The sequence below is a fragment of the Halyomorpha halys genome, unplaced genomic scaffold, assembly GCF_000696795.3.
Source record: "Halyomorpha halys isolate HHAL.00 unplaced genomic scaffold, Hhal_1.1 Scaffold1029.1, whole genome shotgun sequence".
Lineage (NCBI taxonomy): Eukaryota > Metazoa > Arthropoda > Insecta > Hemiptera > Pentatomidae > Halyomorpha > Halyomorpha halys.
This window is the reverse complement of record NW_027106971.1, coordinates 362,880-376,009: the sequence shown is the minus strand read 5'-3', so window position 1 is coordinate 376,009 and position 13,130 is coordinate 362,880. Positions and strand designations below refer to the sequence as shown.

Sequence of the window (13,130 nt, the reverse complement as noted above, 5' to 3'; positions counted from 1 at the left end):
TATATTTTTTTTATGGATTAAGTAAATAATGCGTATTATTTAATTTTATTTATAACATGCGCTTATTTTTTTATATGTATATTTTTTAGGTTTCTGCAACTTTTGCTGCAAGTATGGTGATAAGCCCTGCCCTGGGAGCTTACATAATGGATGTGTATAGTGAAAGTGTGGTAGTCGCTCTGGCTACTGCAATCGCTCTTCTGGATGTATTCTTTATTCTGGTTGCTGTTCCTGAGAGCCTCCCGGAGAAGGTTCGTCCGTCATCTTGGGGTGCACCAATCTCATGGGAACAAGCAGATCCGTTTGCTGTATGCATATTTTTAATTTTATAGAATTATACAAAATCATTCAGATTAAATCATCAACATATATTGTATCATTATAAAACTTTAATAGTGTTAATATCTTTCTTTTCAGGCCTTACGGAAAGTTGGAAAGGACCATACAGTGCTTATGCTATGCGTGACTGTTTTCTTATCCTACCTTCCCGAAGCTGGGCAGTACTCTTGTATTTTTGTATATCTCAAGTTGGTGAGTTGCGAAAAAAATTTATTGAACATATTTTTTGCTTAGTTTGAAAAATATTTGAAGTTAGTATGTAAAAAATAGATAGAATATGTTACGTGTTTTTCAAGCTGTGGAGTATGGTGTAATTTATATGGTTCATGCACCGAAACATTTGTGTGTCCCCGAAACAAGAGATTGCAGCACTACTTACCTCTTCAATTTTGCCACCTTTTCTTTGGGAAAAAAATTATGTAATTTTTGATCTAAAATATGCAGTTTATATTATTAATATGCAAAAAGTTTTTAAAAATGATTAACTTTTTTTTTCATAAATATTTGAAAACTATAATGTAGGAAAAATTCTTTAATTTTTTTTTTTTTTTTCATTTTTTTTGTATTTTAAAATCATTCGACAGTTTGATTGGAAATGGAAATTTTAGGTATCAGAGTAATGCTGTCGACACCCCAGGAGTAAAAGGTGGGAGTAAGTCACACTGTTCAACTTAAACATTAATCTCATTTTTAAAATTTGATTCTTCCTTCATTTTCTTATTATTACATAAATAAATTGATATTATAGGCTTCAGAAATTTTTAAAATGATTATATTACATGTCCAGAAAATGAATGGGATTCTAAAGGTGACAGTTAAGATTTTCACTTCATTATCAACTGAAGGTTTTTGAAAATATAGTTTTGCATAAAATATTTGGACCAAAGAAAGATAAGTTAACTGAAGAATTCAGAAGGCTACACAATACTGAATTGTGTGAACTGCACTTTGGAGCATTGCAGTGAATAAAATGGATGTACAAGGTTGTATGGTTTAGTAACGAAAAATGTTAATAAACACTGAAACGATGGGTAAACATCCGAGGAGTAGATCGAAACATAGATGGGGATCATTTTTTTATTTTTGGGTGGGTTATCAGTGTGAGTGTATTTCTGCTGGTTCTAATTACTTTTTTATACATTATTTGATTCTATACCTTTATTATTGGGTATTTTTTACATTAATATAAGGGTTATACTTTGAATTTTTTATTAATTTCTATTAACAATTTAAATGTTTATTTTTACTTATTAATGATTATAGCATTTTTATTTGAAATATCTATTCCTTTTTTTAATTTTTGGGTACCAAAGGTTCATGTTGAGGCTTCTATTTCTGGCTCTATAACTGCTGTTTTATTTTATGGAAGTTTGGGAGGTATTAATCAAACATTGTGAAAAATATTAGGATATTCATCAGTTAACCATTTAGGTTGATTATTAGCTATTAATAAAACAATAAATAAATGGATAATTTGCTTATTGATTTATAGATTAATAATTTCTATAATTTGTTATATTATAGTATATTATGGATTATGGGTAGTTTTGGGAATGGAGGGGCATCACTGGACAGAGGTGTGTAGAGAATGAGTGGTGGTATCAGCATTGAACCTTCGGCTTCACTAAACTTTTATTATAATTATTATTTTGTCCTTTATTTTTCTGTAGTAATTTTCATTCTTATTACTGGATTGATAACATTAAAAGTAGATGGCCCTGAATTGAGGGTACTCTACGTGTTAAATATAATTCAGGTTATAGCTTTAAGACGAATAAGATGGGCATGTGATTTTGTAGGAATTAATAACGAACTGATCCCCAAAATGTTATTGAACACTGAACTGACGGTTAAACATCTGAGGGGTCGACCGATACATAGGTGAAACTGATCTAGTAGACTTGGATTTGGATGTCTGTCATAGAGACGATAAATGGTGGAAATGTAGATTGAGAAACAAAAATTACTTTATTAATGAGTCCCTGTTCGGGTGCCAGATAATAGATGAAAATGTAAAGTCAGAAACAAAAATTACTTTTTTAACTATAAAAAAAAAATAGTACTTGGTCAGTCATAGCAACAGTAGTCTTAGTCTTACTTATTTCATTTTACTTATTTTGTACAGTTAATAAAGTAATTTTTGTTTCTGAGTCTTCATTTCCACCATCTATTATCTATAGGAGAGTTCTAAGCAGAAAGGGATCGGTGGTATAGTTATATCGGCATTGAACCTTCGAGTTGGCTAAGCCTTTTATAATTATTGTTATCTTACACTAAAGTATGTAAGTATTTACCATCACTTGTATGGTGTATTTGATTATAATGAAATAATATTAATAAAAAAAGATAAAAAAAAAATAAACATTGTATTTTTATCTGATTTGAGGTGGTGATTTTTCTTCCTCTTTTATTCCCTGTATTATTTAATTTGAATTTAACTGTTACTCTGCTTTCAGGTTATGGGCTTTAGTGTTCTTATGGTAGCTGTTTTCATAGCGACTGTTGGAATTCTCTCTGTTGGTGCGCAACTAGTCCTTGGTTTCTTAATGAAATCTCTCGGAAGTAAGCATACCATTATGCTGGGTTTACTCTTTGAGATGCTACAACTGATGTGGTATGGTTTCGGATCTCAGACGTGGTAAGGAAATTTCTGATAATTATAAAATAGAAAAATAAAATTAACTGTGTATTCATGGAAGAAAATTATTTAATGAGAAGAAAATAACTATTTCCTGATATCCTATTGATCATAAAGGATTTTAGTTGAATCATAAAGTCCAGATAATGTTAATATCACTACAAAACTTAATTCATCTTTTCCTATCCATCCAGTTTCAATAATTTTAAAATAGATGATCCTCATTTACAATCAGACTTTATAAAAAATGTAATTTAATTTGTAATGCTCCCATTTTTTTTTTCATATAATGTATAAGTTATTAATATCATAAGCTTATTTTATTTATTTGTTTAAAGACTTAATTATGTTTTACCATCTTTTAATTCTGTATTAATTATTTTATTCATTTATTTTTTCTTTTAAGACAATGGTTCCCAACCTTTTTTTAACAGTGGAACCATTTTAGTACTAGTAGGAAAATTACATAACCATGTGTTCCACAGAACCCTGGTTGGAAACCATTGCTATAAGGCTCTAAAGCCCATCTACTATTTTTTATTATTATTCTAAAGGGATATGTCTCATAATAAACACAGAATTTATTATTACTATTATTAAAAGGATACAAGAAACCAATCTTGACGGTGAAAATTCTAAACTTTGCCAAAATAAATTCCTCAAAGAGACCACTTTGGAAATCATATTTTTTACATTTAGCATTGAATTTGGGATGATATATTTGATAAAAAAAATTGATATTCCATAATTTATTAAATTAAAAGGATGCAAGAAACTAATCTTGACGGTGAAAATTCTAAACTTTGCCAAAATAAATTTCTTAAAGAAACTAATTTGGAAATTAGATTTTTTAAATTCAATAATCTGACATTGTAGGGATGATATGTTATATAAGAGATTAATATTCCATAGTTTATTATAAAGATGCAAGAAACCAATCTTAATAGTTTAAATTAAAAAATTTGCCAAAATAAATTTCTCAAACGAACCAATTTGGAAATCAGGTTTTTTAAATTCGGCAGTTTGCCATTGTAGGGATAATATGTATTTTAAAAGATCGATATTTCAAAGTTTATTAAATCAATAAATATTTAAATTTTATTATCGTTGAAAAGGAGTGTAATTACATGGTCATGTAATTATTGATACAATTACAAATGATTGTGACTCAGCCTTAATGGTTGAGATATGCTGTTGTATTAATTAGTTTATGGGTATTTAATTTTTGTTCTTCAATTCTTAATTACTTAATATTTTTAGATTTCTAGTTAAATGTATGTAAAAATTAAAAATATTTTGAACTGCCCAAATGTTTAGTACAATAGCCGGAGAGAGAAAAAAAAGGCAGTTATTTCACCCCAATTTTTTATTACTCTAATGAAAACTATGTATAAGTACTAGTCAAAATTAATGAGCCTGCCGAGTATAGGTAGGGGGGAATAAAAAAATGATGGCAGTTTTAATATGTTAAAAAATTTTTTTTTTCATTTGGAGCTATATATCTTTAAAACTACCAACAGCACTAGAAAACCTTACAGAACATAATCTAAAGTAGAGTAAATTTACTAAAATAAGAGCCCTAATAGAGTTATTTACATTTGATAGTTTCCAAGATATAGCTTTTTAAAAAGCAACATTTCATAGTAAAATGTACTGAAAAATCAGTAGTTAGTTGGTCAGTAATTTATTTTGAGAAATCTATATCTTAGGAACATAAGACGTACAGATGTCTGCCAGCACTCAAATTAAAGTTAGTTAAATGTACTATAAAGTAGTTTATAATATTTATCTTCGTAGGAGTAGTATTTTTCATGATATTTGATAAAATAAATTCCCTAAATGTTAATTTCTGTTTGTTCGGAAAAACTTTTTGATTTTTGAACAATTTATCTCAGGAACCATAAGGCATACATATGTCTGCCAGCACTGAAAAGAAAGGTAATTTAATTTACTATAAAGTAGTTTAGGTCATGTATCTTCATAGGTGTTGTAGTTTTTATGATATTCGCATATGAATATAAAATTTGTCTGAACAACTATAAATCAATTTATTTTTAGCAAATATCATAAAAACTACCACTCCTAGGAAGATAAACGCCATGAACTACTTTATAGTACATTAAACTAGCTTTATTTTGAGTGCTAATAGACATCTATAGATTGATTAGGTTAGGTTTTTAGGTATAGATTTCTCAAAATAAATTCACCAACTTCTGATTTTTCAGTGCATTTTACTATGAAATGTTGCTTTTTAAAAAGCTATATCTTGGAAACTATCAAATGTAAATAACTCTATTAGGGCTCATATTTTAGCAAATTTACTCTACTTTAGTTTATGTTCTGTTAGGTTTTCAGGTGTGTTGGTACTTTGAAAGATACAGAGTTCCCAAAAAAAACTAATTTTTTTTAACAGCTGCCATCTTTTATTCCCCCTATCTATACTTGGCAGGCTTATCAATTTAGACTAATAATTATACACAGTCTTCATTAAAGTAATAAATAATTGTGGTGAAATAACTGTCTATTTTCTCCTCTTGGGCTCTTGTTCTAGTTTAACCTGCATAAATTTTTTCTGGTTTCAGAAAACATTGTTGCTTATGTATATAAAAGTTTTATGTTTGAGTAAATTTTACTGTTAATTATTATATTTTACAATAAAACTTTTTTTTTTTTAATTTTCTTTATTCATTCTTATAATTTTTTTATGCAAATAAAAATACTCTTGAAAGAAATTTTACCTTTTATATTGATACAAAAAATTCTTTTACTCTTTCATGTCTGAAATAAATCTTTGCAACTATTAAATTTCATGAAGAACAATTTTATTTATCTGCCAAAACAAAATAATCACGTTGTTTTCCAATTTCAGGTGCTTTTGAAATATTGCTTGATTATACTATCTTAAAGCCTCCTCTTTCCGTTGTAAGCAAATGTTTGAAAAGTGATATAGGACCGTCGCTCCTGGGGGGTCTTGGTGACGCAGGTCTGGCCGGGAAGGATGGTTTTTTTTGTGTTATGACCTCTTGTGAGATTGTGACATGTTGTACATCGACCAAACTACTTGGTATAATTGTCTGTTTGGAAAGTCAGATAAGTAAGGCTACCAGGAGGGGTGTTTCATGCTGTTTTTCAATTTCAGACACTTATTATTAAATATTGCTCAATCAGACTATCTTAAATTCACCTCTTCCCGTTTTAAGAAAATATTTTAAAAGTGATATAGGACCGTCATTCCCTGTAACTATCAATTGTAATAAAACAATAATAAAAATTCTTAAGATAAAAAATCGGTAACAAGTGTGATCATGTCATTCATCATTTTTAAAAACTAGAATATTAGCAATAATAATGATTAAAATAAAAAATTCTGTCTTAAAAAAAATGTATTACCGATTAAAGGTCAAAGAACACTTAAACTTATTAACTTTCTTTTCTTTTTTTTTTTTTATGGTTTTCTAGTCAATTGTATAATATCTCAAATCTTTCATAATTTAAAAACTTTTTATACTTCTTCATCATTATATAAGTGTAATCTACTATTTGTACACAAATATTTTTAATCTAATTGATTTTCGTTTAATTAACTATTGAGATATATAATTAAAAATTGTGTACATTATTATTTCTTCAACTTTTATAAAATTTATTATATTATAAAATATATTTATCTAAAATGTTCATTCTGTATACGAGTCGTTTGGAATTAGCTCAGTATTGTTTTTGTTAACTATAGGATTTGCCTAATACTATGCATGAAAACCTTTAGTTATGAAATCTTGTAATTTTATCTAACCTGTACTGATTATTTTTAAAAATCAATTTTATTAATTGTATTGACATATTGTTATGAAATATTCTTTCTCTGTTTTAAATTTTTTTAACTAAGACTTTTAAAAATTAGTAACATAAATTGTTTTTAAATTTTTAATTATAACCACTATTTAGTATTTCATTAAAACTAAACTCATTATTATTTATTATACTGTATCTAGCTAATGTTTAATTATCTCTTTCATTTTTTTTTGTTTTGTTTTTCTTTTAATTATTTGCAATTTTAGAAAAATTCATCGTCATGTCTCATATCCTTGGTTTTTTCATTTGTATTGTTTTGTATTATTTTCTCTTTATAATTTTTATTATGTATCTTACAAGGAATATAGATAGGAGTTAACTATTAAATTGTCTCAGAAGAAATTTTTCGTTTGGATGGAACAAATTATTTACCTCTTCATTACTGAAATAAAATAGTGTAAGCCTAAATTATTGAAAATATTATTCCTATCTGAGGCATTTAGTTTTTATAACTTTTTACTATCTAAAATTCATTTGCTCCTCAGAGATATAAATTCTTAATACATGGAGTCTGATAGTTTGGAAGTAAAATACGTATTTTTAAAATCGATGTATACTATTCAAAAGAAAATGATAGTTTTTTTTTTTTATTGTCTTTTCTTCTCAGTGAATTTTTCTTTGTAAATTTTTTGGTGATGGTTGTCATCTGTGAAAAACACAAATAATAGTACAAGAGTAGCCCGGTAGCAAAAAGTCTGTTATTTCACCCCAATTTTTGATATCTTTAATGAAAATTATGTTTAGTTACTGGTCAAAATTTAGCTGTTTCAAAACGTTACACAAAATAATTTTTCTTTTGGAGCTCCATATCTTTAAAACTACAAAAAAACGAGAAAACCTAATAGAACATCATTTAAGTAGAGTAAATTTGCTAAAATATGAGCCCTAATAGAGCTGTTTGTGTTCAATAGTTTTCGAGATAGAGTTTTTTAATTAGAGATGTCTGGCAGTACTCTAATTAAAGCTACTTTAACATACCATAAAGTAGTCTATGACACTTATCTTTGTAGGAGTGAACTAAATTGATTTCTACTTGTTCAGACAAAATTTGTCCTTCTCCTCTTATAATAGATACGGTCAATTATTCATCATCATCAATCGGTGCGACAACCCATTACTGGGTCCTGGCCTCCTCAAGCAGCTTCCACCAGTTTAATCTGTTAAGTGCAGCTGCTCTCCAATTCCTCACTCCGAACAGGGGCCTTGTCCTCTTTAACACCATCCAACCATCGAAGCTTTGGGCAGCCTCTTGGCTGTGTTCCATGTAGGCGCTCATTGAGAAGTTTATTTGGGATCTCATTAGTTCCCATCCTTGCCGCATGGCCTGCCCAGCGCTGCCTACCAATTCTCACTATTTTTCCAACATCAGCCTTACCAATTAAAAAGTAGACTTCCCTATTCATGCGTCTTTTCTAAGCTGAACCATTCTTTACTGGGCCGTAGATGCGTCTGAGTATCTTTCTCTCAAACGTTTGAGATCCCTTTTATTGGCCTTCGAAAGTGCCCAAGTTTCCGAGGCGTAGAGCAGCACTGCTCGAACGGTCATTAATTACTGCATTATGATAAATTTTAAGAGCTTTAATGATTTAATTAGTTGTTGAATTTTTTTTCCTTGAGTAGCAAGTTATGTGTAACTAAAAAAGAATAAAAATACCATAATTTTTAACAAAAATGAATTTAATCACTATGTCCACTGAATCCCTTATTTTTCAAACAGTTGAACTTTTTCTGTATGATTTGATTTAGTATATCTAATATTCTTAAATCAAAGATGTTAAAACAGGTCACAACGTGCCTCTTGAAGAGATGTGATTAATAGTAGATCTATCCATCAATGAAGATTATTCGGTTTAGTTTTTTTTGTCTAAGCTTTGAGTTCCTGATATTAAAACCTAGATTTTTATGTCAGAAACAAATTATTATGTCTATATTAAAACATAATATTTGTTCAATATTATCCAAGATTTATTTATGGTTATTAAGATTTTTATAATTTTTAGGATGATGTGGGCTGCAGGTACGTTGGCATCAATATCCAGCATCACTTATCCTGCCATTAGTGCTTTTGTATCCATGCATTCAGATGCTGATAAGCAAGGTATTTTTTTAAAAATTATATTTTAATTTATTATAGTAATACCCCATCCTAGATTCCAATTATATAATTCTTGATCACCAGTTTGGATTCTGAACATCCCACTCCACTATCTAAAAATGTCATCGTGTGGTGGACATTATCTCGTCTTCTTTAGAGTTCAGAAATCTTTTTTGATGTATAACAGGTTTTGATCGAGTCTAGCACCCGGGACTGCTTTACAAACCTCCCACATACTTTCTTATCACCCGAACCTTTCTCAATGATAGATTATTTCAAGTAAACCACAATGGTTCCTATTCATCCCTCTATTCTCATTCTGCTGGTTTTCCTCAGGATAGTGTCCCCAGTCCTATCCTCTACAGCGTCTATACAGCTAACATCCCAACCACGTATGCCGATGACACGTGTGCTAGTAGTTAATAATAACCCTTTAATTGCATCCTAAACTCTCCAATCCCATATCACAGCCTTCGAAGAATGGTTTCATAATTGGAGGATCAAAATAAATTCCAACAAATTCCTTCAAATCACCTTTACCCTTAGTCGTTAGCCTACTAACTGCCACCAGTATCCTTTAATAATGTTGCTCTTACCCCTGTTGAACAGATCCGCTACCTTGGACTACTTCTGGATAAACGACTAACCTGGAATCCTCACACAAGACTGAAGACAGGAAACTGCACATCGATTTCGACTATTACAGCACTTACTAGACAAACGGTCTAAACTTCCAACACATTACAAAAGACTGATCTACATGACTAGACCAATATGGACATACGGAGTTGGGGTTCAGGGCTCCACTAAAACTTCGAATTCCTCTCGTATTCAATCCTTACAATCCAAAATCCTTCGTAAAATCCTCAGTGGTCATTACTTTGTCACAAATAAAATCATACATAAAGACCTTAATGTTCCCGATCTAGCCCGAACCAGATATCACTCCTTCCATTATAAACTCCCTAACCACTCAAAACCACTAGTTTCTAACCTTGCATCCTCTTCCATTCCTGACAATCCTTCGAGGCGCCTGTAAAGAAGATGGCCACAAGTCTTGCTAATGTAAAAACGTCAGTAGAGTGCTACCAATCGGTAGTTTCTCTACACGCCCGTATCATTCCTTTTTAAATCAAAATCAAATTCACTGGATGTATGTATATAAATGTACAGTTGTAAATTTCAATAAAAATAAAAAATTATAGTAATATCTTTTTAAAATTAAAAGAATCCTTATAAAAGGATTTTACCCTGTTAGCTTCATTTACCAGTAATGTAGCCATTATTCTCTGTATGTTGTAACTCTGGTGAAAACTTGAAGAAACTAGTATTAAATTGATAGAACCTTAAAATTAAAACTTTATTTAGTCTCGATATCAAAACATTGAACCAATGTTTGAACAACACATTAACTACAAGAGTCGGTTATACCACTTTTCACTGAAGTGATATAATACAAAAAGTGATGAATAAGAGAAGAATAGATATGAAAAGAAAGAAATATAAAAATATGTATCAATGATAGATAAGTAAAATGTTCTGTCTATGAATAACTCTTTTCTTCATCATGATGAGTTAATAGTTAATTGTGGATTTATGTAGTGGGAAGATGGCTAAGGGCGCAGCCTGTGAACGCCAACAAATAAAAACTTATTTATTAGTGCCAACGTTTTGGTCAGAATTTCAAGCCTTCATCAGGACTAAGAACAAAAACGTTGGCCCAATAAAAGAAGGATATACAGCATGATTAGAAAATAACTAACATCATTGATATATAAAGAGTGTTAACAGACATGAATAGTTTAAGTATTATTAGAAGATAAAGACTATATGAGAAGAGTAGTATTAAAATTAAGTAAGAGGAAAGAACAAATATTAAGATACATATGAAAATCTAGTTAGTAAATATATGTACAAAATGAAAATTATTTAAAATAAAGTAATGAATGAAGTGGGAAATAAAATAGGTAATTAAGTATATAAATAAAATAACAAGATTAAGGAAATAAAAATATAAATATTTTAATTTAATTATAATAATTTAAAATTAAAGTTATGGGGAAAAAATGATAAAGAAAATATCTGAAATTAATGAAATATGTAAGTAAAATACTAGAATAATAAAACAAAATATTAAGTTAAGTAAGACAAAATAAGTAATTAGAAAATATCACAATAACAATACATAGTGAACATAACTAATAACATGGGCAAGGAATCAGGAATAAAAGAGTAGAGAAGGAGAAGGGGTATAAAAAAGAAGGATGAGAAAATAAGAAAATAAAACGTAAAAAATGAACCTGCTTAGACAAGATCTTAAATCCAAGTGAAGTTAGTGGCTCATGCGACAATATTTTAAGTTAATCCTTAGAAGGCTTAAAATTCTGGCCGAATGTTGGCAAAGCCACATCCCCAACCTTTTTCTCCTCATCATCCCTTTCATCATTTGTTACGATATGCATGTGATGTTGAATGATCCTTAGGGAGTAGAGAATTATATTTTCTGCCAACTTTGCTATATCTTTGATATTGACACCGAGAGTTTCAACTTAATTAAAACAAAAATTCATTTCAGGTTTAGTTCAGGGGATGGTAACAGGAATGAGAGGGTTGTGTAACGGCCTGGGTCCTGCGATGTTCGGAATCATATTCTACCTCTTCCATGTCGATCTCAATTATGACCCTGCTAGGTACGACAATAATACGTCTGGTCAGCACATGGATGTCATCCCACAGGTATTATCATGTTAACTTTATACTCTTCAATTATATATATTTATAATTTGTTGTTGTGTATGTTATAAATAATTAATGGCTCAGGTCACTGACATAATAGTTTCTGCCAGGTCGAAGTAATAAAACGGTTTTCATTAATTTGTTTTATGTTTTGATGTTCATCCTTTTTGTTACCATGGCTAACAGGAACCCGTCTGGAATATGATTCAACAGGTACTTGTAACTTAATTAAATTAAGTAAATAGCTTAAACTCATTTCATTACTTTATTATTTCATTTCATCACACAAAGTTAATTTCAAATATTTATCAAATGAAAAAAGTATATTGTAAAATATTTTAATAGACCAGAATTTTTGTTTATTATTTGTATTGCACAAGCAAATCCTTTTATTTAAAGCTTTTAAAGTTATATAGTAAACAAGGAGGGTCATCCTATTGCATTCTTTTTATAATTTCCTTTATTTGTTAAATTATGTTATTGTCTATAGCACGATTGTGATACCAATAGATAGCGCCAGCATTTCTTATACACAACATACCTAATCACTGTGTACCTTTTGCCTTATGTGTGAAATTTTATATTATTACAGGAATTTATTATTTATAAATTATAAGTTTTTCACAAAAATTATATGATATGGTTTTCTTAATATGATTCATTAGAAAAGTTATTACTCTCAGTTGAGATTATTTTGAAAACTATGTTTTTTTGCTGGATAGAATATTATTATTTAATAAGGATAATATAAACTTTCTTGATTTTGGTGTCATTTTCATGAAAATTGAAAAGAAAAAACATTTTGAAATAGGTATTAAAAGAAGATAGTTGACCATATGAAGTAGATTGTAGGAAGATGGTCAATAAAGGTACCAAAATAGTAGAAAAAAAAAATTTATTGTTAACCAATGTTTCACCCCACATTGCAGGGCTTCGTCAGAGCTAAATGAAAACAAGATACAAACTTTGTAAGAATTGACACAGAACATTAAAATTAATTTAATTTATAATCTTAAACACTTTATTGAGGCTGGTTAATTTTTTTAAAATTAATAATTTAATTTCTATCCATTTTAGTCTCAACACATTTTATTTTTCTATAAGTCCGACGTTCGGCCAATCTGGCCATCCTCGGGGACAATCTTAATACAATTTTGGAATAATATAATTTAAAAACTCTAACTCCATGCAGGCTATTCTGCCCAGGTCAAAACAATTTCTAATTAGTCAATATTCACATTAAAACCAAAATTAAAATCGTTTATCAGTCACAAGCATTATTGACCAATACCTTCTTGGTGTTTTCTTTTTGAAAATCTTTAAAATAAAAAAATCTTCTTGTATCCTTGATCTCCTCACTCTACGTTCCCTAACCATCCTTATTCATTCTTTCCTTTAAACAACACTTCATCCATCCATACATTAGAGCCTAGATCCCAACCGATCGATTTATATGTGCCCTCCCATAGA

At 29.4% G+C, this 13,130-nt stretch overlaps 1 protein-coding gene across 4 annotated transcripts in view; it reads left to right on the top strand.

Annotated features, from left to right (window-relative positions):
* Positions 1–89: 89 nt before the first annotated feature.
* The window catches only part of LOC106687934 (hippocampus abundant transcript 1 protein), a gene marked incomplete at its 5' end in the record, with an annotated part of 23,781 nt that continues 10,740 nt past the window's right edge, over positions 90–13,130 (top strand). For 2 of the 4 annotated variants that reach the window (XM_067045282.1, XM_014432122.3), the window contains 6 exon segments: positions 90–308; positions 418–531; positions 2,796–2,977; positions 8,830–8,927; positions 11,500–11,660; positions 11,847–11,873. In XM_067045282.1, the coding sequence (XP_066901383.1) occupies positions 90–308; positions 418–531; positions 2,796–2,977; positions 8,830–8,927; positions 11,500–11,660; positions 11,847–11,873 (801 nt within the window). 4 annotated transcript variants of the gene reach the window in all.